A 26,684-nucleotide genomic window follows, 5' to 3' on the forward strand; every position below is an offset into this window, starting at 1 on the left:
GAGGAAATTATTATGACAAGACTCATGTCATTGTAAATCAGCCCATAGAGGGAGAAGAAACCCAGAAATGGGACATTGAGATATTGTGAGAGAACCTGCAGCATAGCATCCCTAGGAAGAGCGAAGGGAAGAGGAACCTCACGTCCCAGATCACTGACTGAATTTCTTCCCAAGATAAGACTGTTACTGTTAACCTTGGGAAAAGCTCAGAACGTTCTCACCGGCTGTTGAGTGTTCCCTGTCAAGACTATGTCTGTCGTGACTTCTGGGAAAGGTTCTACTCCTGCTTGATCTTCACTTTTGGTGAGCAAGTTGACTGAAGTCTGTGTTTTCTCTCCTACCCACCAAATGCAAATCCTGTTCCGGACCGCCATCACATAGGACACTGGTGGTGCCGTCATCCTGCTTTAGTTATTAATAGCCTAGTAGACGCATGTATGAGTGCAAGGCACAGGGAAATAAATTCCTATAGGTCGAGTCATACTTCCGCAAAAAGATGAGTAATTTTTTAGCAATGTTTGAAGACATATTTAATAAACCTTACTCTTAAGCTGCTATATTAGCTACACAAAGGTTCTCTGTGGAGGCTTTTATAACTGAAGCACCGTAAGTATTTATACTTATAGCTTGATCCCAGGGAGGGACCTCAGCTTTATTAGGAAAAGACTCAAGTACTAGAGTATTTCCTGTAGCCATTCTTTGCTCAGTCCTTCAAACTAAAAAAAGCACAAATCCTTGCACTCTAAGTATTAACAGAGACTCCCTTCTGGGCAACAGCACTCTAACCATGTTTACCTATCCTGGTGCTGAGACTTCACGCTCAATGTTTTTGCCTGATCTGCCCTCAAAAAGTGTTTATAAAGACTGTGTCACCTACCTATAAGATAGTCAAATTTGTCTTTGCCTGAAGTAAAAGGAAATTTCAAATGTTCAAATTAAAACCAAGTAGTAGTTGAGTCTTGACTATACCATGTTAGTAAAGGTGGCGTTGATTTCTCTGTGAAATGACAGAAAAATCACTTTCACTCCCGTTTTAAATAGCTTTCTTTTGAGCAAAATCAGGTAGGATGTCATCTGGGACTTAGTTTCACGTAATCATTACCACCTTTATACAATTTACAAGCATTTTTCCCTCCTGAACTGGTTTTATGCTTATGTTGAGACAACTATTTTTTTTTATCAGCTTTTGCCAGAAAGCAGAAAAATGTGTATCCTATTTTTATATAGAAACATTAAGTTGTCCAGTGGTATTTTTAAAAATATCAATCTATATGCACTTTAGAATGTAAAATAACAGTGACTTGTTTAAGCTCAAAGACCAACTATTTTGAGTATTTTTTATATAGACATGGTATTCCCATGTTAATATTATAGGGTTTTCTTTTTCCTTCAATCTCAGGCTCTTTTGTCATCTCTCAAGCAGCATCTGTAAAACTCCCTTATGAGTGCTTCTCATTAGTGTGGCAGTATTATTTAATGAAACTTACAGGAGTAACTTTATTTTAAAGGGAGGGCTTATGTATACACAAAAGTATGTGTATTTTCATTGTTAAAAAAAAAAAACACGTTAACTTTTTTTCATGTTAATTGTTTAAAATTTTTCTAGAGCCAATGAGGCTCTTTAAAGAAGTTTCTTCCAAAGACAAAGCCAGGTAACGACATCTAAATTTAAATGATACATTTATTGTAGTTGTGCCTTTTCTACCACACTGGATTAAATAAACTTGTCAGAAATATGGTTTTGTCACTTCCTGGGACACATTAATTTGCCCTTCTTCCATGTGCCTCTCTGTTAGTACATACAGCCAACTGCCCACCTGTAACAGGTATAACTCACACCTGTAAGGAAAGTTGTGTATGACCATTCGGCTCCCTCGCACATAAATCTTTGCTTTTCGTGTGTGTGTGTGTGTGTGTGTGTAAAAAGTAGACACTTGATTCTGTAAAGGCACTAGACTACCTGGATTAAACATTCTGTCCAGAGGGATAATACCAGGCTTTCCTTTTCCTCGTCTGTGGTAAGTTTCAGGTCCTTGACAGAAATAGCTGAACTGTTCCAAATCTGTTTCAGTGCATCCACGTGAGATAAAGGAAAGCGAAGTCCATGACACTGAAAAAGGAAAAGCTAGTCTGATGAAAAATGTCTTTTAGTGGCATTTTCATATAAACTTCCACAATTCTCAATACATTATTTCTGATACCCTTCACAAGTAGGAAACTTGTTTCAGATAGCCTATTTACAAAAACTAAAATTAGGTAATTCTGAAAACCTAGACTTCATGAAAGGCATCCTAATGTAAATGTTTTACATTATACGTTTCCTACAGTTCCAGCTGGTATCTTTGAAAACTGGTCTATGTGTATCACAGACCTGGCTGACTTCAGCACCCCCGTGCAAGGGGGTGTCAATTGTATGAAATGTTAAGCCCACCTGCAGTCACAAAAAGCACATTACCCATAAACCAAAGGGAACAGGTTCTTCCCAACCACCACCACGTCACATGTCCCATCAACATACCTCTGTTTCCTCATTTCCCATCATGTGTAGCGCTCTCCTATTCTTTAAAGAATGATAGACATAAACCATCTTGTCTTGAGTTTCATCCTTTAAAGAAAAAAAGCATTAAGTCATCAACAACAGTGTCCAGGGGCTTCCCTACTTGGAGGGTTTTCCAATCGTATAGGTCAAGAAAAAAAAGCCTTGGCGCTTAAATTTAATGTATTCAATCAAGAATCCTTTTGGCGAAAAAGTTATATATATTTTATTATATAGTTCTCACAGATTACTATTGATATGTAACAAATAACAGGCACTGTTAATCATTTTTTAAGGTAAAACTATACACCTGGTATATCTTCAGAAACTTGATTTGATTAAAAAGCAACCATTTGTCTATCAACTTATCAACAACACACCGAAGTTTCTTCATTTAATCACACCTGCACTTTTTTGCATCAAAACTTGACATTCCCAGGTATACATAAAGTGACAGTTTATGACCAACATGGAGTGAAGATCACCTCTTGAGAAAATACCAGCTATGTGATCTATAAAAATTTTCATTCCAATTACAGTAGCCTCCCAGATGGTCTCTGCTTCCCTCTCCATACTACACAGTGCAGCTAGAACCTTTAGTCATTCCTTGTCACCTCTTAATAAGGCTCAAACAGCTTGGTCTGATAACAGTGTGTCCCAAAACTGATTGGTTATCAGAGTAACTAGGATTTTTTTTTTTTTTTTTTTTTAAATGAAGATGTGTACTTTTGTGGTTTTGTGTATATTAGAAAGCAGTCCTCGCCAGGTCTGGCCCTGATGCTGGAACAGTCTGGTTTTGGAGACATCTAGTGGCCCTCACTCTTGTCTGCTGCAGTCCTTCATGGGGTCCCCTGTCCACAGAAGCTGATTAGGAGGAACAGGGTAAATCCACAGGCCATGCAACTGTTCCCAAGGTCCTTAAAACTGTGGAGGGAACTTTACTAATACATGCGGAGCCTCCAACCCAAACCAGATGAAGCCCAGAAATTTCTATTCTCAAAGTTTTCCAGCTGATTCTATGATCAGCCAGTCTGGGGAACCTCTGGGCTAGGTGGCAAGGTTATGGAATATAGGTTATCTTCCTATAAGATAGAGATTTTTTGAAGAAGAAACATCAAGAAAACTATGTAGAGAGAGCTGCACAATGGACGGGATGGGAGAGGGACAGATGGGGGGGTGCACAAACGGGGCTGCCGTTGTCTGAGCAATAATGGCCCGAATCAGGACAGATGCCAAGACCAGACATGAATCACTCCACGAGAGGAATGCCGAGGGTTCTGTGGGGGTCAGCGCAAGCCCTCAAAGGCCCAGCAAGCAGGAACAGTGAGGTCTGGGCATTACCTGCTCTAAAGCGATGGCATTAAGCTGTGAGGACCGGTGGGTTCCCAAAGGAGGAGGACAGGGGGCATCTGTTAGTCTGATAACCTGAGACAGAAATGCCCAGCGGAGACAGGAAGCCTCTTCCCCTCTGGATACTCACAGAGCAACTCTGATCCGGCCCCACCGTGAGGACGACGTGGTCTTTAAACTGCAGCCTCACTACGCTGTCCAACCTCGGCACCTGTCCGCCTAGAAAACCCACAGAGAAAGCCAGCTTTCAGAAGCGGAAACCAGCAGGCGCCAAACGGTTTGCAGGTGCAGCTGTTTCAGAACCACATTGACTAGCAATTTGCAGTGAATCCAAACGTGGGGTGCCTTCTCCAACCCAGGTAATTGCCTACCCTCACATTTATAGTGATTAATGATAAAGTATGGTTTACATCCTATGGATGGAGCCTATTCTCATCATGAAGACAGATAGACACTCAGCTAGGTAACAACAGGGGTTGACAAGTACATTAAACAATACCTCCAAAGCCCGGCTGCTGTCACAATACAGACGGGGCCCCCTGTCCTGCACAGGATACTCCTGTCTCCGGTTTCTATCCTCTGTCGCTTCTTGCTCTACACATAGACTCTGTATATGTGTAGAATACCTAAGTTCAAATTGCACCACCCCACCAATTACGAGTTGTGTGACCATGGAAAATTATCCGGTCTATGGGGCTCAAGCATAGTGTCCTATAAACACCACCTAGTAAAGTTCACAGGAAAAAAAAATCCAAATTGAATTTAAGTGAAAAAGCAGCCACTAGAGACAGACTAGCTTTCCATGGTCATCTGGTTGGGGAATCGTAGCTTTATTGACGAGATCGGCTAAAACAAGGAAAATTTAGATGACTATTACGGGCCATTCACTGATACTCAGAAAACTGGCCTGTTAAAGATTAAAATGTGAGCTGGTAGAACATTTGCTATTTTGAGTAAATGCAATCAGAAATCAATCCTACACTTCCCCCCAAAAAGTAATAAAAATATAAATAGAATCAATGTTAGAAGGGACCTTTATTTTAGTGGTTCTCAACTGGCAATAAATAAGGCTTTTATAAAAGTTAGTAAAAATAATATTCTCACTCAACCCGACTGACAAAGAGACACGCGGCCTGAAAGCGGGCCGAGCACTCGTAGCTGTGCCTCGGTTTCTAGGGCACATCAGACAATTCTATAGAACACCAATATAAACAAGGCCACTCTGCCAGAGATGGAGACAAAAACAAGAGCACTCCATAAACATGTCAGAAGTCGGGAAAGAAGAACACCATCCAAACTGCAGAAGTGGCCACACAGTCCCCTACCCTGGCTAATCTGAGTGACCGCTGCCACTTGAGCAGTTGTAACTTCCGCCTCATATCTTTACTCTTGCTGCTGTTATATAAGGTACACCAGAGAGCCAGTCATAGAATCCCTCCTCCTTCCTGACAGCATCCAACCCAGAGCAAAGCCCTACTTCCTCGACCCTCTGGAAAATCACTTGACTCAAACCCAGATCCTACAAAGCATTTTACAGCAGTACCTCAGTTTTCAAATGCCTCCGTTGACGAACACTTTGGTTTACAAACACCATAAACCCGGAAGTAAATGCTTCAGTTTTCCGACACTCCTCGGAAGTCAAACATGTCACCCAGCTTCCGCTGACTGCAAGATCCTGAGGCCTAGCTGTCGGCGGTTTTCAAGTTTCAAAACTCGAACGGTCTTCCGGAACGGATTACGTTCAGAATCCGAGGCAGCACTGTACTGAGACGTCCCCCCGTTGCCACTGCCATGCAGTCTTCAGTGTGGCAACAAGTCAATAAACCCGACTTTGTCCAACTACAGGATTGCGGTGCTGCCACAGGACAGTGAAATCACCCTCCACCCGGAAGTGTGCTATGTCATTTGTAGCCTAAATCTGTCCCAAAACAGTCCCCTGGGACTAGGGGAAAGTCGGTGACAACCTTGGGCACCCTTGTATTTCACCTGCTGATGACATTTTACCCATCTGAGTTCATTCCAATGAGATTTCAATGTTCAAATTGTGAAAACTCCCTGAAGATGATGAATACCAGCACACCTATACATACACATATTTCTCACGCCAATCACGGTTCTCACTCCCCGTCATGCTGGCATGCAAGGGCTTTGCAGGTGACCTGTGAGATGCAGGCCGCTAGTGGCTGTGTGCAGCACGTGCTGTCCAACCGTAACATTAGGGACAGATCTAGCTCCACGTTAACCTCGAAAATTCCTCAACATTCCGTCCACTCAAAGACATGGCCACCCAGGAAAGCCTCCAACTATCCCACGTTAGCCCACAACCACCTAGAAGAAAACAGCCACTCCACCTGGTGTTGAAAGCTCTGCTCCATCTCCCTCAGAGTAAGGTGGGAGTCTGTTCATAACAAAATCCTTCTTCATGTCTGATGAAAGCAGCATATCGGTGCCTTCCAGCCGGTCTGCGAGCTTCCTCAGAAAGCCACTTAATCTTCTTGTCGCAACAGCTGCGGTTTCCACCTGCTAGAAACAGAGAGGTGAGCCCTGGCCCAGACCCCAGCAGAACTCCCTGCCTAGCTCCCAGTCTCCCGAGTAGTGTTGCAGGGAGCTTACAAACATCCCATTATTTCCTTGTAACCACTGTTCATCTTAAGCTGCCCACTGTTTGCAAAAAAAGTGTTTTCAGGATTTTGCCTGGAAAGGGATTCCCTGGAAATGTCCAGTCTTGGCTCTTGCCTTTTGGAAAACAGGTCACTGTCCTAAGGTGACTGCTTTGGACAGGGAAAGCAACCGTTGCCCAACTCAGCATTAATTCATGCATCTCCTCAATCTAGCCAAACAGTGCTGCTGTTTCCAATGTAAACCCAGGATGGACAAGAAAGCAAGGGAGTTCACGAAGGCCAGGGTCTCCGGCGGGCCTCTGCTAATGAGGAATGTCTTGAGTGCGGATCTCCGGTTCTCTTAGCCATACTATGTATTCAACCATGAATTCAGCTAATATTCCTGCAGTGCCTGCTAATGCCACTGTGCCTCAGTTCTCTGGGTCACACATAACGTGCAGCACCCCGTTTGTTCTGCAAACCACGCAGCTCAGCAGGTCAGCACAAGAGCAGAGAAGGACCCTGGGGTCCCTAGGACAGACCATGCTTCAGCTGGCCCAGGCCGCGGGTCCCACTGCTTTTTCACCCGCCTTAACTCCTCACCAGGAGCAGCTGCCGGGGGATGCCGGCTCGGAACTCCATGTCCTCCTTTGCAGTGTCCAACACAAGCCCCGAAATGGTGTCCAAAAGGAAATCTCCCCATGAACTGGAACACGCACCAAGGAAAGAAACAGTAAGTGCACACAAAATATACAGAAAACACTCATGACGAGTAAAGCCAAATGCTATAAATGAAAGTTTCCATTGTAGTCCAACTCCCCTGCCCAGGCATTTTGAGTTCAATTAGTTTGACATTACTCAGTATAAAAACGTAAGAGTTTCAGCAATCACATTGCTTCTCTCCCTCCCCATTCCCAGACATGCACGTGGAAAGTTAAAGGTGGCAAGCTAGGTTTTATTCATGATTTCTCTTAAAGATACCAGAGAACTAATCATACACTGTCATGAAGTAGGAAGTTCATGGGACCAATTTTTTTGATGTTTTCAACACAAATATCGATAAGGAGAGCTTTGTAGGAAATTTGAATCATAGGACCAAAAAAAAAAAAATTCCTGTGTAAAAAATCCAAAAGCAATACATTGAGGGTAATAGCCAGGGACCTGGACTGGCTGATGTGCACAGTTACACGTTACATTTTCCTTTGTCCCTTATAGAAGACGGACACACTTCCTCAGTAAAATATCCATCAACATCAATTTCAAAACTGACCCTACAACTTACGAAACTCCAGCAATGGTTTTACTGGAGTAGGCAGAAGCCAGTGGCCCAAAATACCAAGCAGGGATGTGCGTCCATGCTCAGTTACGTTTGCTTTCTTGGAGACGGTTAGAATCGGCTCATTCCCAACTGGGTGCCAACGAGAGAAACACACTGTCTGGGGCTGCTCTCTTTAGGCAGCTCTTAGTTGTTTAAAATTTTCCTGTGTCATCAACAGATTTCAAATTGCCGGCTATGTGCAAAATGGAAATTCACAGTATGCTCTTTCCTTCTTACTCAGTAAGCAAAACTAACACTTTCATGGTTCCCTCCTGGGGACGTGGCAAAGACAGGCAAAAGCCACGTGCCAGCACTTCCCCCAAGACGTCACTACAACCTGGTGGCCTCACCGCTCTGCGACTCAACGTTCCACCCAACCTCCCATCTGTGATTGAACTTCAACCTGGAGGACACATGCACATCCTTCAACAGCACAAAATACACTCTTCTATTGCAGGGCTCTAAGTGGAAGCCATGTGGCAATAGCTCCTGGAGGAATTTAACTACAGTTAAACAGAGCTCTGTGCTCTTCTAAGAGTTAGAATAGATCGTGGGCCTTTCCAAAATGTGGGAATACCACCTCCTGAGTTCACTTTGGGAAAGCAATCAAATCAACCTGCTGCTGTCCCACACAGCAGGCCCCAAATGTTCCAGCAGGCCACGCTTAAGAGGTGTTAGGCAGAGGCCCCAACCCCTCCCCCAGTGCCTCGAGGACCAAAGTACAGGGACACCTCCAGGGTGAAGCCCACGAGGTGCATTTCTCCCTTTCTGGCTCCAGCACCACGGACACAGATCCCAATCCAGCCCAGACGCTGGTCCTGGTGCCCATGCACAGCCCCAGGCAGGCAACTAACTCACTCAGACCGCTCTTCCCCAGCCCCAGCTGACTGGAGAAGGGGTGGGTGGGACCCAAGGGACCCAAGGGCAGGCTACCAGATCTCCATTCTCGGGACTGGGAAACAGCGAGTCAGGCAGTTAGCAGAAGCAAAAGCTAATGGGTTCAGTGAGCTAGAGGGAAACAGAAGTGATGACGGCTTATGAGGAGCCAATGTTGTGAGTAGACAAGCTGAGGAAGGAAAACAAGGGAGCGAAAACCAATTACTACAAAACCAGTTGGTGGCAATAAGAGAAATGAAAAAGATGAGAACCTGGGAAAGCGGGAGTAGCTGAGCAGTGTCAATGGCGGGACACCATTAATACGCTCAGGGGCCAACTCTGTGGCTGCCAAGACGCAGAGCTCCTTTGGGTCCAGAATGAACTTCTGGCTGCAGTCTCCCTGTGGCCTGTCCTTCTCTAGTTCCTACGACCCACTCCTAAGTTGCCCCCACTCTTCTTAAGGTGGCCTCGGTGACTTTCCATTCCTCACTATGCAAGGAACCTAAACACAGCGACAAAGGCATTTTTCATAAAGGAAGGTTAAGACTTCCTTTATGAAAAATGCCCTTGTCACTGTGTAAAAGAGACCCAGAGGTTTCAGTGGTCTTGTACATATGGGCAAAGACAGCCCCAATGTTATCCAGGCTCCAGCTAGTTCCTCCAGTGTCTTAATTTCACACCAAAATGCCAGATGAGGAAGCATAAGTATGCTTACTAACTTGTTTTGCGAGTTACAGCTTTGAAGGTAGGGAATTCCTGTTCCTCAGGCCTGGGCCTGGGCCTGGAATGTCCTCTCCTCCTCCGAGCTTCTGACCTGCCTTCTATTTACTCACCAGTTAAGTTTCATTTGCATGTGGGTCATTCCTGAAGCCTTCCCTGAAGCCCCCGCTTTGCTAAGTGCATTCCTCTATGCTCCAAGAGTCTCCTCTGCAAACCTAGGATGGGATCTGTCAGTTTGGTAACTGTCTCCCTCCTACCACCACTTCCACAGTGTAAGTTCTCTCAAAGCCCCTTCAGTACAATGCCTGCATTCCCAGCAACTGGCACAGGGTCCAGAGCCTGCATGCTGAATAAATCAATGCCTGGTGTTTTGAGAGGGATTTGAACTAGCAAGGTCACTGCCATTAGCAAATCATTCACCAGGTGCTACCGCAGCCTAGGGCTTGTCACGTGACCAGGCATGTGCCGAAATTTAACATGGTTTTCACGCCAACTGTTTTCTGTACTTGTACATTTAGGTCTGACTGTCCCAGACTGCCTTTGCTGCTTTAATTTCATTAGGTGTAAAAAGTCGAAACCTTAAAAGAGACCCAGAGGTTTCAGCGGTTATCGAGTTTCTGTTTGGGGTGATGAAAACGTTTTGGAAACAGATAGCGGTGATGGTTGCCTAACAGTGTGAATATAATTAATGTCACTGAATTTTACGTTTAAAATAAGTTAAAATGGCATATTCTATGCTATATATGTTTTACCACAAAATATTTTAAAGAGAAAGACACAGACGGCAGACAGAGACGCACGGTAAGCTCAGCCTGGCATCACTGACATACTGCCACACCTGCAGCTGTGGCTCCTTCTTCCCAAACGGTGGGAGCCTGTATTTGGGGAGCTCCCAGTGTTATATAGTCAGGTGTATGATATTCCCGGGAGGAAGCCCAGAGGGGCCAAGGGCACAGAGAGGGCGCTAAAGGAATATGAAGTCAGCAAAGGATCCTGAAACACCCCTGGGCTTGGTAAGCAGGAGGGGAGGGGCCGACTCCCTCGTGCCCCTCCTGAATGTGTGTGGGCCACAATTCGGAGCCATCCTAGGAACGAGGCTGGGAGGCAGAGTGCTTACTTGTTCTGGTAGGTGCTGATGGTCACATGAGTGGAGTGGGCCAGCCCCGGAGGAGTGTCTGCTTGATGAATGGTCCCTCTGGGAAAGTACAGCAAATCACCAGGCTGAAGGAAAAAAAGAAAAGGGAAAGGGGTTAATAAGTGTATCTTCTCAGGCCCCTGTGTTTTACGGAGACAAATATGGGCTTTGAGTTTCAGTTCTCCAGTCTAAAAACCTCTACTGAGTGATTTGAGGGGTGGTCTGTATGCTCCTGGGGGGTAGTGCTGGTTTTGCTTCACTGCCAGTGAGCCTGTCCCTGTGAACCCCAATCCCAGGGAGGCTTTCAGTGCCTGAAGTCACTTTCTTTATACACAGACTAAGACCAGATACACCTGAAATTGTCCTGTCCAGACCCAGGGATCAGGGAGGTGACCTTCTGGGGCTGGGAAGCCTGCTCCCTCCCTCTCCACCTTTCAGTGGTGCAGGGAATAACATACAGACTGCGATATTTAGCTGCCGGTAATCCCAGCAAATTACTTAACTTCCTGAAGCCTCAGTTTCTTTATCTGTAAAATGGAGGCAACAGCCCCAAATCTCAGGATTATTTTGAAAATTAAAGGAGACGCCATAACAAGAGTTCTTGGGGCAATAATGGGTGTGGAGTTGTACTATAAGTATTATTTTACCCACCAGTCCCTGACCATTTGTGACCTCTTCCAGGCAGGTCTATATACACCTTGTATTCCCAGAGCCTAAACTACCAAAGCACACAACAGTCTCAAGAAATGTTTGGACGAATGGATGAGAAAACCATATAACCCTTCCCTTGAACCTAAAACCTAGATGAAAGTAAACATCAGGAACTTTTCGGGGCAGATGAGCCCCCACCGTCCTGTCCTCCTTTTCTCCCCAATCACTCCTGCCCTGAGCTACCTCCTCCCTAATCCTGCCCAGACGAGACATGCTGTGTAGCAGCTGCCTGAGGAGAGAGGGGACCCTGGGAGCCACTTAGCTCCCCTCTGCAACCACAGGAAGCAGTCTGGCTCACTGGTTAAGAGCTTGGGCCCTGGAGGGAGAGCTCAAGAAATACCAGATTAAAGACACTTACTTTTTAATGTTAAGATTTGCCTTAAAGCAAGAAATAGTATACAATTATATATATTCGAAGAGTTATCTTGCCGGCTTCTTTGCCATGAACCAAACTGACAGGAAAATTAGTACTTCAAGTAAATAAATGCTTTACTCATAATTATAGCTCTCGTTTGCTGAGTGTCTCTGTGCCAGCCCTCTGAATGAGGCCCTCACATCTACCTACCTACCTTCCTTCCTCCCTCCCTTCCCACAGACATCTGCTTAACGCTTCCCCACCCGCCCCCATGCCAGGCCCCATGTTAGGCACTGGGGATAGAGCACTGACCTGCCCTTACTCAGTACATTCCAGAAGAGAAGATAAACATTTGAAAAGGGAGAAGAGGTAGTAAGTACAACGACACTGTGGTGGGGGCAAGAGAGATCAAGTAAGTAATGTCAAGTGGTGGTGAACGCAGTGCAATTAGAAGGAGGGGATGGATGCTGATGGAAGTCGGGGGCGGAGTGTGCCTGGGGTAAGAGGTGCGATTATACAGGATGGTCAGTGAAAGCTCTCTGCTAGAGGGACATTTCAGTAGAAACTTTAGGAAATAAGTGAGCAAGCCATGTGACCACCTGAGGGGAAAGGAGTCCAGGGGGAGGAAAGAGCAAGTGCACAGGTGCTGAGGCTACAGCATGCTTGGCATGTTTGAGGAGCGTCAGGTAGACCAGTGTGGCTCAAAGTCAGTGAGTAAAGATGGAAATGATGGGGGTGTGTGGTGAGAAGGCAGCAAAGAGGCCAGATTACAGGGCCTTTTGGACTGCTTTGGCTTTTATCCTGAGTTTAATAGAAAGTCACTGGAAGTCTGCACAAAGAGTTCACTGGATCTCAAAAGGGTCGTTATGGCTGTTACATCAGAAAAGTCTGCAAAGGGGATATCAGATAGGAGATGTTAGTATAAACCTATTCTCAAGGGTTTTCTCCTGAACAAACAGAAGAATGCTGACACATTTACCGGGAGAAGGAGGCTGGGGACAGGGTTGGACATGGGATTCTGAGTTGGGGAATACTAAATTTGCGATGCTCTTTACCTTTCCAGTGGAGACATTCAGTAGGCAGTTAGATATGGGCCTAGAGTTTAGAGACATGGGCTGGAGAAATAACACAGCACTTACATACTTAAAATACATCAGTGTGAGGGTATTAACAACTTGGGAGTGGCTGTGGGTTGAGAAAAGAGGTACAGGAAACGAGCCCTGACACCCTAACCTACAGAGGCGGGAAGACTGAGGACAAACAGCAAAGGAGCATGACTAGGACCAGGCAACAGGTAGAAGGAGAGCCAAGAAAGGGTGCATTCCGGGAGCCCAGGGGAGAAAGCAAAGTGACCCATTGTCACATGCTGCTGACAGGCAGACCGAGATGGAAACTCAGAGCTGACCACTGTCCTTGACAACATAGAAGTCACTGGTACCCTGAGGGGTGGTTCTGGAGGAATGGTGGTGAGGAGAACCTACAGCGAGGGGCTACTGAGAGGAGGACAGGAAATGAAGACAGGGCCTTGTGGCAGGGTCCCCTAAGATGTCTAGATCCCACTCCCTGGCACCTGTGAATATTTAAGTTACACAGACAAGGTGAACTAAGGTTGCAAACAGAACTGAGGTTGTGGAAAGGGAGATTATTCTGGATTGATTATCCAGGTAGGCCCACTGTAATCACAAGGACCATTAAAAGTGGAAGAGGGTATCAAAAGAGAACCAGAGAGACAGCAGTGTGAGAAAGACTAAGTTCCACGTTCACGGCTGTGAAGATGGAGGAAGGGGCCATGAGCCAAGGAACGCAGGCGGCCTCTAGAGCCTGGAAAAGGCAAGGAAACAGGTTCTCCCCCAGAGCTTCCAGAGGGGACGCGGAACTCCTGACACCTTGATCTCAGCCAAGTGAGACCCCTTTTGGACTTGTGACTTTCAGGACTGTAAGATAATAAATTTGTGTTGTTTTAAGCCACTGAATTTTGCGGTAATTTGGTAAATTGCAATAGACTGGCATAGAGCTATCTCTTCTAAGGAATTTCATTGTAAAGAAGGCATCCGAGTAACATTTTTCAATCCTTACAAATTACAAGGTAAACATGATGATCTCCATTTTAATAAAGAAGCTGAGACTTAGATAAATCACTTGCCCTGGGACACACAGCTCCTAAGTGACAGCAGAGGAATTCAAACTCAGATTTGTCAGATGCCCAAGCCACAGAACGGTGCTTCCATCCCAGGGGTGGTGTTCATCCCCAATATCCTGAATTTGGCACACATACCACCACGGCTGCCACTGGAGGAGGAAGACGGATGAGAAGGGCTCCAGGCAGCTCATCGCAGGCCACGTACCCACCCCCACCCAGAGCAGCTCAGCTTTTCTATTTCATATACTGGGCATTTGAAGAGTTTCACCAATTAAAAACTCACGTACATACAAGTTGAAAAAGCCTGCACTACATGCTGCTATCCTTCTCGCAGGAGGCTCGGGGCTTTTCTTACTGAACTGTGATCAGGACGGTTGTGATTAATAGGCAGTGCTCCATCTTCACCAAGTCCCACACCACCCACTCTGGAGACCACTATGGAGCCCGACCTCTGGGGCAGGGTGAGTAGCCAGTTGTCAGTCTGGGTAACTAAACCCTGGCCTCAGCCACCGTGCATGGCTTAGTCGTTAGCCTAAAGATAATCAACCAAGAGCCTAAATAAACACGCTTCCCCAGGAGCTGGGTTGCCAAACTTTCTGTAAAGGGCCAGATAATAAATACTTGTGGTTTGTGGGCCACGTGGTCTTTATGGCGCCTAGCCCACTCTGCAGTGCAATGTGACGGCAGCCCTCGACTGTCCATCAGAAGTGAGTGGGGCTGTGTTCCAACAAGCATAATCTGTGAAAACAGGCCCCAGGCCTTATTTCTGACCCACGGGCCAGTTTGCTGACTGCTGACCAAGTGCATAAAAAATGCAGGGTAGCTTTTTCTTATATTTAAGTCTCCTACAATATAGGCACCCATCCTAAAAAGGGACGTTGCTGCCCCCCAGTTACTGGTAGGCAGGCAAAGTAGGTAAAATGAAGAAAGGGTCACAGGCACTGAGTAAGAATTAGACACTAATTATAACTTTAAGACACAAGAAATAAACAGAACTATGTGCAACAGTATCAGGTAGGCAGAATCTTTGGAATGATTTGAATTAATTATTATCTAATGGCCACTGAAGGAAATGACATTTATATGTTGTAGGAGATGGTATAAAGTTTAATGATGGAGTTATTCTTTCCCTCTAAGATTTTTTTGTCTCAACAAACTTACCTGCTAGGGTGACTGGCTATGATCACGTCCAGGCTAACTGCAAAGACACTTTCTCAGCAAGATACCAACACACCAGCGCAGGATCAAGCTGCCTGGCTTCTTAGAGGACTGAAGGGCTTTCATAACTACTATTCTTCTAGTGACGATAGGCAGGGGGAAAGGAAGTGAGTGCAGAAAGAGTCAGCTGCACAAGTAAGAGGAAAATGGGTCACACTGGAATTATACCAACAAGAACACGAAGGGGTCCCTGGCTGTGCTCTGCCGAAGCAACCCACCGCCCAGGGCTGAGCATGTCTTAGATTCAGCACCTCCTACATTTACCTGAGAGAAGTCAGAGGACACTGATTTCATAATTCATTCCTGTTGAACGTGGATTATAGGCGGAGACAAGTTAGACGGAAAACAAACTGAGCGTTTCCTCACTTGCTTCTAGAAGTACAAGACACCAAGTCTCCTTGGGAAGTTATATGTGCTGGCTGCCTGGAATGACAGCCACCCCGCCCTGAAATTCTTGGATACCTTCCCCCGGGGACTATTACACGAACACTACACCTCACCCTGACCTGGTCTCTGGAGAGGTGCCCACAGGGGACGTCCCTTACCTTCAACGTGACCTCGTGTGTTGGCCTCCCAATCCTGTCCTCTGCCTCCACGCTGTACTCCCGCGCCAGGGGCACAGTCGGGTGGTAGAGGCGCCAGTGTTTCTCCCCCTCCAGCTGCAGGATGAAAACCTGCAGAGAGCCACAGGATCGGAGCATCAGAGAGCTTCCTGACAACTCACAAAGCAAAGAGCGTCTAGAATATGAGTCCTCCGAGAGCTTAGATGAATTACAAGTTGCAGACAAAAAATAGAAATAAAACATCAAAGATACATTTCACTCCACACTTAAAAGCTGCCTCTACTGGTTTTCACTTTTAAAAATAGGTAATCATGAACCTTGATACTAGAAGTATATTCATTCTTTTCATGTTCATGAAACCTCACTGAGCTCTTTACATCCCACTAGATACACACTATCTCATTCCTTTAAATCCACTATCAGACAGCTGAAAGCCCATCATCGCTGATGGATAAGCCAAGCCTCAGGTATGAGTGAATGTCTAAAATCCTCAATATAATCTATGGCAGATAGGAAAGCTGTAAGTTTCTTTATTCTTCATTCAGCCAAAGATATTTTAAGGCTCTGTTAAATTTTTTTTTTTAAACCAAAAACTTTTGGCAAATGTATTGATATCAAATTGCTCTCAAAGGGGGGAAAAAGGACTTTTTACTAATTACCCTGTGTTCACACCTTATGTTCCTACAAAAATAAAACTACGAAATACTTCAGCTAAAGAGTTAACTTTTTTTGGCAGCCATAGGACAGTGAAATCAACACTTGTCAAGGCGCCAGTGCTTAAGTGAAACCATGACCTTCATTCAAGCTGCCCCAAGATTTTCACAAGGAAAAGGAAAAACGTTCTGGGCAGCTACAGCAAAAGGACCAAATGAAAGCAGATGTAAAGATTACTTGTGATCTCACCTTATTAAAGACCATACGCTGTGAAATTAAAGAAAAAGCCAATCACACTTTTCTGTAGACAAACTCAATCAATACTTGTTTCGTAGGAATGTGTGGCTCTTTGTATTCATCAGGTTGGAAACAACCTCTTCCCTTGGAGAACGGCCAGGAAACCCGTTTGGTGGGATGGATTTTGGCCCAACATCTAGGTGAGGTCAAGATCTCCAGAGACTGCACAGGAAGAGTAGACAGAGATCTGGCCCGAGAGCCGAGATGAACCCTGACAAGGATCCTACCCCAGGTTCACAGCAACGCCTTCCCGGAGTTGAGCAGTCTTTCTTCGCATACCTCAACGTCGTCATAATGGGGTGGCAGGCCCTGAGATCCAGCGGGTGTCATGTACACATTCGAGCCAACCAAGGAGCCAAAGTAGCATTCCAGCTTCTCCTGGATCTTCCAAAGCTCATCCTTTAGGGGGGGAAAAAAAGAAGAAGAAAGAGTGGTGGGGGGAGGTGAACAATATATGAGTAGTAAGACGAGGAACATTTCTTATTTGCTTCCCAAGTCTCTCTGCACAACTATTATGTCCCAGACACCAAGAATTAAGCAGTAAAAGTACCAACGCCGTTGCTCTCAAGAAGCTTCTGTTCTAGTGCAGACACCACAGACAAGATGCGAACACATGAATGAGATTGGCTAGGCAGGCAATCTGGACTCACGCAGGATTTTAAGCGGGAAAATGATAGCAACCAATTTACATTTTTAAAAGCTCACTCTGGCTATTGTGTGGAGTATGGACTGTAGAAAAGCAAGAGAGATCAGTCGGGAAGCAATTAAGGCAGCAGCCCAGGCGAGAAATGAGCAGGGTGGTAGAAAGGTTGAGACGCATCTGGAAGTAGCACTGACAGGACTCACAGATGCACTAAATAAATACAAAGGGTAAAGGAATGGGAAGAGTAAAAAAATATACTGCTGGGTTTTTGCCTTGAGCAATTAGTTATCTCCCAGTGCCATTTCCTGAAATGGGAAAGACTTGTTAAAGAACACGTTTTCAGAGGGGAAAAATGAGTTCTGTATTAGAAATGTTAAGTTTGAGCTGCTGAGACCCACCCCCATGTTGAGATGTTTTTAAGTAAGCTTCTGGCTGTCTAAGTCTGAAGTTCTAGCAAGAAGTCAGGGCTGGAGATTTACATTAGGGAATTCCCTGCACAATACTGGTATTTAAAGCAATAGAAGCCAAATGATAACCTAGGAAGAGGATATAGACAGAGAAGGAGGAAATAGGTAGCGATAACCTCCCTCTCTCCAGTCTCTAATTAGCTTATAGGGTGTAAATCAGACTAAGGGGGCTAGAGAGGAGCCATATAGTCCTGCAAGAGAGAAAGAATCTGATTTTCCCAAGGAGATATGAAAAAGGGAGGCAGCAATTAGGCCACATGATATCATCGGCACTTTCTAAGTGCCAGGCACTGTTTAAGTGCTTTACGTGTATTAATTATATTGCTCTACCAACAACCACGTCTCAAATGGTGGGGACTATCATTAGCTCCAGTTTACAGAGGAGAAAACCAAGGTATGAGAACACACAGCTAGTAAATGATGGAGCCAGGATTCAAATTCAGGCAGCTGGGCTCTACCCTTTTTTTTTAAATTTATTGCACTTTTTATTATTATTAGTTTCAGGTGTAAGAAACAATGTACTAGTTAGACATGTCACCCCTCACAAAGTGATAACCCCCTCCCCCAATCTATTGCCCCTCTGGCATCGTATACAGCTGTTACAATTTCACTGCCTCTATTCCTCATGCTGTGCTCCATACCTTTAACCATAACTCTACAACCATCTCTCTAAGGAATTATCTTAAAGAAAGACAAGTCAAAGGACTTGGAAGAGCCCAGTTTCAGGCATATGAATGTACAGTGACCAGCACATAGAAAACACCAAAACATATTTAAAGTATTTGCTGGATAAACCACTGACCATAGCTTTGGAGTGAATCCTACCACTGAGCTGAAAAGGGGTCTACAGTATTAAAAATATCAAGTGGAAAAGAATTGGGTCAGTATGAAGAAAGCTTTGGAGACATCTTTATAAAGACCATTGGGCTACTCTACAGATCTCAGGGGTTCTACTTAACACAGGAAGAATAATTTCATGGCGTCCGAACAGCTCCAAAGAGTTAGAACTCCCAAGGAGTCTAATTTATACCAGGAAGGGCCAGCAGGACCTGGCTCTGTAATTATGTTTATATGGTGACTAGAACCACTGGAAAACCAGGGCTCCTCTCTTCTCTGATGGCCTGAGAGCTGTCTCAGGACCATATGGGTGGCTTTAGGGATCCCAACTCAAGCACCTGAGTCTGTACTTGATGAGTGTGTGTGTGTGTTTTTTCTTTTTAAAGGGCACTGAAAACCTTATCAATTAAACAATTTTCCCATCTCTCCTGTACTTTTAGCTGCTGAATCTGCCCAGTGTGGCCTAATACAAAGAGATCTGGAGTCAGACCATCTCAGTCCAAGTTCTAATTACAAGCTACGTGACTTCAGCTTCTTTGTCAAAGGAAGGCTCACACTCTAAGGCTGTGGGGAACAGCATAACACAACTTATTTCCCATCCTATTTAAATTACAAAGCAGCACACAAGTGTTCCTGCTTCACCGCAGTGACACAGGCACAACCACAGCCCCTGAAGTGTGTCTTCTCCTTAACTCATGACTCCCAACTATGCCTGCAGATACGAAGGAGGACCCCAGAACGATGACAAAGGGAAGATGGAAGCCTCTCTCCTGGCTGGATACAACCTCCTCTCTCCACTGCCCACCCACAGATGCAAAACTGAATGTCATAGCTGAGACCAGAAGCCCATGTGTACGCGGAAAGAAAGGCAAAGACAAACAGGCCAAAAGTCCTTCCTTTCAATTAACATCTTTAAAAGTATAGTAGGAAAATACCTGAAACTTGGAGTCAGAAGTCCTGACTTAGCAAGTATGGAAAAGTCACCTCTGTAAAAGCATTTTTTTTCACGTGTAAAATGGAGGCCACAATGACTGCCTTAACTATTTCAAATGTCTGCTGGAAGATTCCAAAGTTAACACATATAAATATTTGGTCAACTCACCCAGACGTTTGATCTACGGATTACAAAGAGCAGGTGGGGAACCACGATGGCTCTCTAGTTAACTCATTTCCAGACTAGCTGCAATAAGCTGTGCACACTGTGAGACCCAATAAACAAGAGGCTGCACTGCCTCTAGACTTTTTCTATCCTGATACGTATTACTATGTCCATTCCTAAACTAACACACACCACACTACAGCTCCTCATCCCGTAATAGTTAAAACCCAGTTTCTAGTGTAAGAGGGTGAGCTCCAACGGCTTATAGGTCTCTCAACTACTGGCGACATAAAGACAAAAAACAAAACAGGGCGTATCCTAGCCTAGCCTGGGGGCTGAGTTTAGACTGAGAAAGCTCATCCTTATTGCTTTTATAAACATGGCTAAAGAGCTGAGTCGGGGAGGAAGAACGCACAGAGCTTAAGTAGATGCGCAAAGCCCATGATGATTCTCAAGTACAGAAATAAAGCCAGAGGACACCACACATATGCCAAATAACTTTCTTTTGGTCTGTAACCAAATTGCATGTAATCAACTTCACTGATCTTTCCGAGGTGTCTAAAACCCACTCTTAAAAAAAATAAAAAAGTGCTGCTTCTAACCAGGTAGAGTGAGTCAGGGACGGGCTCAGAGAGAAGCACCCTGGTGTCCCTATTTTCTGAATTCATATCATGTCTTGGTCTGGCAAGCGATTTATATATTCCTGCTGGGTGCTGAGGCCAACAGGCTGGCATTCCATGGACATTTCCATATCGTATGACAGCCTGAGATGGAATATCTGAAATCAGGACTTGTACTGAAAAATCTAAATCTAGTTAAATTTTATTTATAGAGCACAAATAGGTTCAGGATCCTTCAGACAAGAGAGGGAATCATTCTCCAGATGATTCTCCAGATGAGATCGAACAAGGCAACTCTGGAGGTCAGTCATGAGAAACATTGTTGGTAACTGATCACAAAGTCCCAGGAGCCCCCAACACAGCCAGAATCTACCCCCTGCACATGGAACCTTGTGAACCGCTCTTCTTCTCCTCCCACGCTGCCACTTTGATTCAGCAGTGGGTCACTGCAGGGATTTCTGAATGGGATAAAACTAAGACTCAGGCCACCAGGTTGTTTGGGGCCATCTGTCATGTAAAGATCTCAAACCTCTGCAAAAGCAGATTTGCTCATCCTGAGTCTGCATTTTGTAAATGCAAAAACTAAGCACAGAGGAGGCAAACTACTTCTTAACTCTTCACTGATGTGGAAAAAAATGAAAAGTTAGCCAATATTCTGGATTGCACATCAAAGCTATCCTCCATGTATGACTGCAGCCCCAGGAGCAGTTGCAGGACCCAGGCCCTCACGGCCACACAGGTTGGCTGCCGTTTATAAAGGTGAAATCTCTTTCTTGAACAATCATCTGGAATGTGATCCGGTCATGGCTCTGAAGCTTCTATTTAGGGAGAGGCAGGCAGTATGAAAGGAGTCAACTTCAACAAGAAAATGACCACCTTGATAATGACAGGACAAAGCAAACAGAAATGTCGACCATATACGAAAACACAAACAAGCCCACAGAACATGCTTCTGGAGGCTTAATATTCCTTTCATGAACTTTATAAACAAGCAATATAATTTAGTTTCCGCAGTTTGATGACACCCAACCACGTCCACCCTGAACGTTGTACATTTTCTAACAATTCAGCCAAAAGGTAACACAGAATCTCCCACTTTGGAATATATTTAAAGTCCAAACCGGTGCCACTCCTCGGGCTGGCAGGAGGAAAATGATCATCAAACCACAGGTTCAGCCATGAGCTGATCTGTGACCAAATGGAAAGCACTTTAATATATTCGTATTTTCAGAGAAACACTGTACAAGAATTCTGAGTGGGAAGAACCTGTTACCTTAAATCTCTGAGGTTGGTGAAACTGAATTGTTGCCCTTTTATGATCAAAATCTTTTCTCAGCTGAAGAAAGTGCACTTTGCCATCTTTATTTAAAACCTTCTTCTTCCCATTGACACACCGGCAGACATTTACGTCTCTTCCATAGTACATACCCCGGCTGCACAGACTCTTCAGATCTGACAGCTTGAACAGGGACTGGTAATACGTGGCCAGTGCAGGGTCATCTCTTTGAATGACAAGGGGCTTCTGCTCCCAGAATTCCTTGAAAAAAGTATCTGTCTTGATGGGCGAGATGAAACTTTCAAAGAGACTGCTGGGGCGGTTGAAGTTTAAAGCCGAGGGCCCCCCGGCTGCCTCCATCTTCAGCTGTTTACAGGGAACAGGCCCCTCTTCCTTCCCAGTCCCTGCAGGCTTTGCTTTCTTTGGCATGGTTCTATCTTCAAGACAAAGCAGTGAGGAAATGAAAACCTACCAAAAGAACAAAGAACAGGTATTGGTGTTAGCAGATCGTGCACACATGACTAACTCCCACTGCACGGTTAAGCCAACACCATTTTTCCCCAAAATATGACTCAGCCTCAAACACCAGATTAAACATTCAGCAAAAGGACAGCATGTTTTCCTTGTACACATGCACGAAGTGGTGGAATTCACTGTTTGTTTATTAGGAAGCGTAAATTATCCTAAATTAAACGATTCAACTATCTTTGCAGTTCCTAGTCAGAGCTTTAGCCAATAGCCATTGACAAAGCAAGTCAAAAATCTTTCATTTGGCTTCCATCAGCACCAGGTCCCAAGTCCAGTTAGATGCACTCTGAGTTACACACACTTGACTAAAGAGCTCCCAACAGCTGCCTACTACAGGGGCTCCCCACCACTGCACCACCCCCAACTGCTGTTCAGCAGAACAATCAGCGTGCCCTGGGCCAGTGGTGTCACCTGGTGGCTGGAGCAAGGAGCTGCCTGTTCCCAAGTCTCTTCAAGCACCTGCACCTCCTCACTTCCAATTCTCAGCTTATTCCTGAAAATTGCCACTTTATCAAAAACCCCTCCCCTATTAAAAAAACCAAACTAGTTAGAGGCTGAAAAGAGGAAGCTAAAGATAGTTCTATCATACCAAGTCTTTAAAAAGCTGTAACTGTTAAACTCAAATAAGACACAATAAAATACCAACCTCTAACACAGCACTCCTCCATCTTAAATGTACACACCTGGGCTAGGTCTGCAGTAGGGCTGAGATTCTGCATTTCTAACAGGCTCCCAGGTAACACTGCTGCTGCTGGTCCACAGACCACGCATGAATAGCAAGAGGTACCAACCCTGCCAAGCCTCTCTCAGAACTGCCCCCAAACCACAACTACTGTCATCCTTATAATGTAGGTGTCCCTCATCTGGGGTTCAAGAAGGGTAACTCAAATATATGAATTCCCTGAACTGCAAATTTCTATTTTAAAATATTTTTTCAGGGGTGAGGGTGGGGGACGTAACATTGCTTTCACCAGATTCTTAAAGGAGTCTCTGTCCCCCCAAAAGATGATAAAGATGATTGAAACCTGAACTTATAAAAACCAACTTTTCCCAGAGACCATTATTTACAGATGTTAGGGTTTCTATTTTGTTGGGCTATCAGTATTGCAAGAACACTGTTTTCTGCTCCTTTGTCTTATAATTAAACTATGTTCCAGCTACACTGCTAAGTAAAACTAGTGGTCTGGCCTGGGAAGTAAGCTCCCTGGAATGTGTTACACATTGCAACAACTAATTTATAAGTGAACATTTAGAATTCAACCTGAATGGAAAATGAACAAATGAGGAAGTAGAAACATCAAAATATAAAACTCCCTAGTGGCCTCATTTTAGCGTCTAAATTTTGTACCCACAAATAGCTTTGATCAAGGGCTTTTGATAGAGGCCTAAGGGCTTAAGTTTTGAAAAAAACTAAACTTTAGTGTTTTCAGGTATGGAATCAATGAGACAATTTTTCTGAAAATGTTTCCTATTCTTTTTAAGCTTTCCAGATCATTCTGACTTCTCAGCTAAAGAACCAAGGCTTCAGTGAGACAGAATATTGCTAGTACTTGGGACTTAGACATGAAAACAGATTTGTAAAGCACTGCTTGTGCAGAAGTTACCTGCGTTCCTCTGAAAGGCCAGCTTACAGCGGACATCTGGGAACTTCAATGGCGCATTCCCATTGAAGTGGGAGCATTCCCACCGCCATTAAATGATAAGAGTGCCTCACTGTGCCTGAACTCTTTGTGCAAACCATGTGGTTTATATGAACATCAGCTTTCCTTCTGGGAGTCTGGGATTTTGGTAGTGCTGGGCAAAGGGTGTCCAGGTGACCAGCCCTCAATTTAAAAAAAGAAAAGAAAATTCTGAGCAGTGAATGTCTAATGACCCTCCCTGGTTGGCAACTGGGTAACTGCTGGTGCAAAGAAGCATTTCGTCTCCTTTTGCTGTAATCAATCAGCTGGGAGTCTGAGCAAGCCATTGAATATATGGATGGTTTTGGGGACCCCCGACACTTTGTTCACACTTAATTTTTAAAAAGTTAGATTAGTTCAGAAGGCTTGTATCATTAAAAATACCCTATGATGAAACAGTAACTTCATATTCAGCCACACATCTCTTATCCCTCAAACTGGTTTAAAATTTATGGGATGGAAGAGGCAGGAAAACGCAAGTGAAAGGCTTGTGATCTCTAAGCACAATATCTGAATACAGTATAATAAGCACATTCTCCAAGAAGTGTGGTTAAACAAAGTACGCAGAATACTTAAGCCAAAAATAAATCGCTTAAAACATTTTCCCCATCTACAATCACTAATAAACCCCAACACTGCCTAACAAATGCTTTCATTAGAATATACATTTCACTACTTATGTCACCAAAAGTTACATCATTTATTGTTTCTCTATGTTCACATTGAAATGATTAAGATCAATTAATTGGAAGCTAGCTTAGCAGTTACTGGGAAAATACACTATTTCTCTGATTATCACACTACCCATATTATAAGACAACGATTCTTTTTAACAATTTTTTGGGGGTAGAGGGAAGAACAGATGACATACCATACCACACACAACATATAAAAATCGTTAAGATGTCTCACCATTTCAGAAACTGTAAAAAGTAAAAAAGCATGACTTAGAATCTAAGAAATACAGTAATTTAACAAGAGAATGCTTTGTCTAGAAAAGGCCAACGCAAGTCTGCCTATAAACCTCACAGACCACCCAAACAGACATTAAATATTTTTATAAAGCTACAGGGGGGGAAAAAGCAAGATTTTAAAAAGCAATTGTTACCATTTTGCAATATATACAAATACTGAATCATTATGTTGTACACCTGAAATTAACATAATGTTACATCAATTTTATTTCAATTAGAAAAAGTGAAAAAAAAGCAATTGTCCAATTGAATTGATTACAAGCATTAAAATGTAAAATGATTAAGTCAAAAGAAAAGATTCATGGTTCCTATTTTACTAACTGCCCACAGATAAAAACCACCAACTAACCTAAATACATTTGAAGGATTAAAACTGTACAAAATAACCAATATTGATATCCATTCAACAGCCAACAAATATAAACAGCTTTTATATTTTTGTGTCTTAATATTTTCTATAGAAATAGTCACTGACAAGAATTCGTAACATGGCTTCTTGAAGTAAAGGATGGCTATATGCACATTCCCAGAGCCTAGCACAGAGAGTGGCACACTGGAGGTTACCAAGAAATGTTTGCTGAATGAATTTTTCCCCCTTTTAATCTCTTGTATATAATTTTAGGGGAAAATCTCAAAAGTCTTACACAAAAGACAAAGTTGGAGAAAACAGATGGTTTGTTTTGTAGAGTGGGGATTATTCTTCTGATGACAACTGGCCCTTAAGTGTTCAACAGCACTGTCAGAGCTGACAGGCACCTTAGCCATCAGTGCTTCTTAAGAATCAGGGGCTGGAGGTATGTCTTCATGATCTGCAAAGTGTTTGTATAGGGCTTACCAGGAATGCTTTTGAACATGCAAATGTCTTGGTCCTAGCCTACCGCAATTAGCACTTCTGGTAGCTGGGGCCCCTAATTCTGAGTTTAAATGGTATGTTCTCTAGGTAAATTTTAGATCCACTAACTTAGAGGACCATAGTTAAACTCAGCTCAGTTACTAACACACAGACACCCCGCTACCTGACAGAAATGATATATTCCCTATAACAAGTTTGTTTGCCTAACCTGACCGAAAACATGTAAGGGCCAAAGAAATATTGATCAATTCTGAGAGGGAAAACTGATTCTCCTGCTGACCTACAGCTGTGATTGGCAGTTATCTTTTTAGTTCTATTTTAGGAAAAAAAAAATAGATTACACCTCTTTAATGTATTGTAATGATCATGACGTTACAAAGGATGAGACCAAACAGGAAAAACCCATCCAAGCGATGGTGGGAAAAGCTGAGTCAACCAGGCTCCTCCACGTCTACATGAGCCCAGTGAAATCAAAGGCCTGGCACCGAATTCATAGCTAATTAGTGGGGCAATTAAGATCCTGTGACTCCCAGGACTTCCTGAAAACACAACGAACCACCTGGTCTTTCTTATTAACCTGTGGGACAACCCAGAAATGCGTGGTGGCGAATGAATGAATAGGAAGGGTAGGCTGTAATTTTAAAGTCCGGCAGGGACAGAGAGACGCCGCTCTCCTGCCCCCAGCCCAGCTCTCCCAGATGTCACGTCTGTGCCTCAGGCCCGACCAGGGGGAGCCCTGCCCACGTGGTGGCCGCGCGGGGAAGAAGGCGGGCCTCGCGCTCCCCGCCCAGCCTCAGACTTGCCGCGCTCGTCCTCGGCCCGGAGACCAGCGGCCGCGCACGTGGGCCACGCCCGGTGCCGGGCCATCCGCGAGCCGACGCCCGGTGCGCAGCCTCGGGCTCACGGCGCCCACCCCGTCGGGGTCCCGGAATGCGGCAGCGCGTCGGCGCGCGTCCCCGGTCCCGCAACCACCAGCTCACCGGCCCAGGCCGCACCTACGCTCCGGGCCTGCTCCCCGGGGAGGCCGCCCCGAGCCTGCCCCCGCCCCCAGCTTCCCCACCCGCCCCGGGGCTCGGTCGCCCTGAGCACGCGCGTGCCCCCGCCGCCCGCAGCAGCAGCAGCAGCAGCGCCGGGCTGCAGGCGGGTCCGCTCCACTCACCGCGCTGGGCCAGCTGCGCGCGGCCGGGGAGCCCCGGGTGGTGGCTCCGGATGGGGCGGGGCGTGTGCACACGCTC

General features: G+C 44.8%; 2 protein-coding genes across 7 annotated transcripts in view; one reads left to right on the plus strand and one right to left on the minus strand.

The window, feature by feature from the left end:
• The window catches only part of CRYBG3 (crystallin beta-gamma domain containing 3), a 107,824-nt gene extending 105,836 nt beyond the window's left edge, over window positions 1–1,988 (plus strand). For both annotated transcript variants that reach the window (XM_081077601.1, XM_081077602.1), the window contains one exon: window positions 1–1,988. In XM_081077601.1, the coding sequence (XP_080933727.1) occupies window positions 1–89 (89 nt within the window). In that variant the 3' untranslated portion in view covers window positions 90–1,988.
• RIOX2 (ribosomal oxygenase 2) lies at window positions 1,665–26,684 on the minus strand (the record flags this gene model as incomplete). 5 transcript variants are annotated; one of them, XM_081077628.1, is made up of 10 exons in its annotated part: window positions 26,609–26,684; window positions 21,413–21,883; window positions 16,753–16,872; window positions 15,505–15,633; window positions 10,518–10,621; window positions 7,090–7,192; window positions 6,238–6,409; window positions 4,017–4,105; window positions 2,519–2,605; window positions 1,665–2,110 (listed from the first exon to the last, which is right to left on the minus strand). In XM_081077628.1, exons 2-10 carry the CDS (start codon window positions 21,842–21,844, stop codon window positions 1,952–1,954), a joined length of 1,395 nt encoding a protein of 464 aa, XP_080933754.1. In that variant the 5' UTR covers window positions 21,845–21,883; window positions 26,609–26,684. The 5 variants fall into 5 exon arrangements, with proteins under 5 accessions (XP_080933754.1, XP_080933752.1, XP_080933755.1 ...); XM_081077626.1 differs by lacking the exon at window positions 26,609–26,684 and adding an exon at window positions 24,494–24,587; XM_081077629.1 differs by lacking the exon at window positions 26,609–26,684 and adding an exon at window positions 22,355–22,463.

Source organism: Rhinolophus hipposideros, assembly GCF_964194185.1.
Source record: "Rhinolophus hipposideros genome assembly, chromosome: 2".
Taxonomy (NCBI): Eukaryota; Metazoa; Chordata; class Mammalia; order Chiroptera; family Rhinolophidae; genus Rhinolophus; species Rhinolophus hipposideros.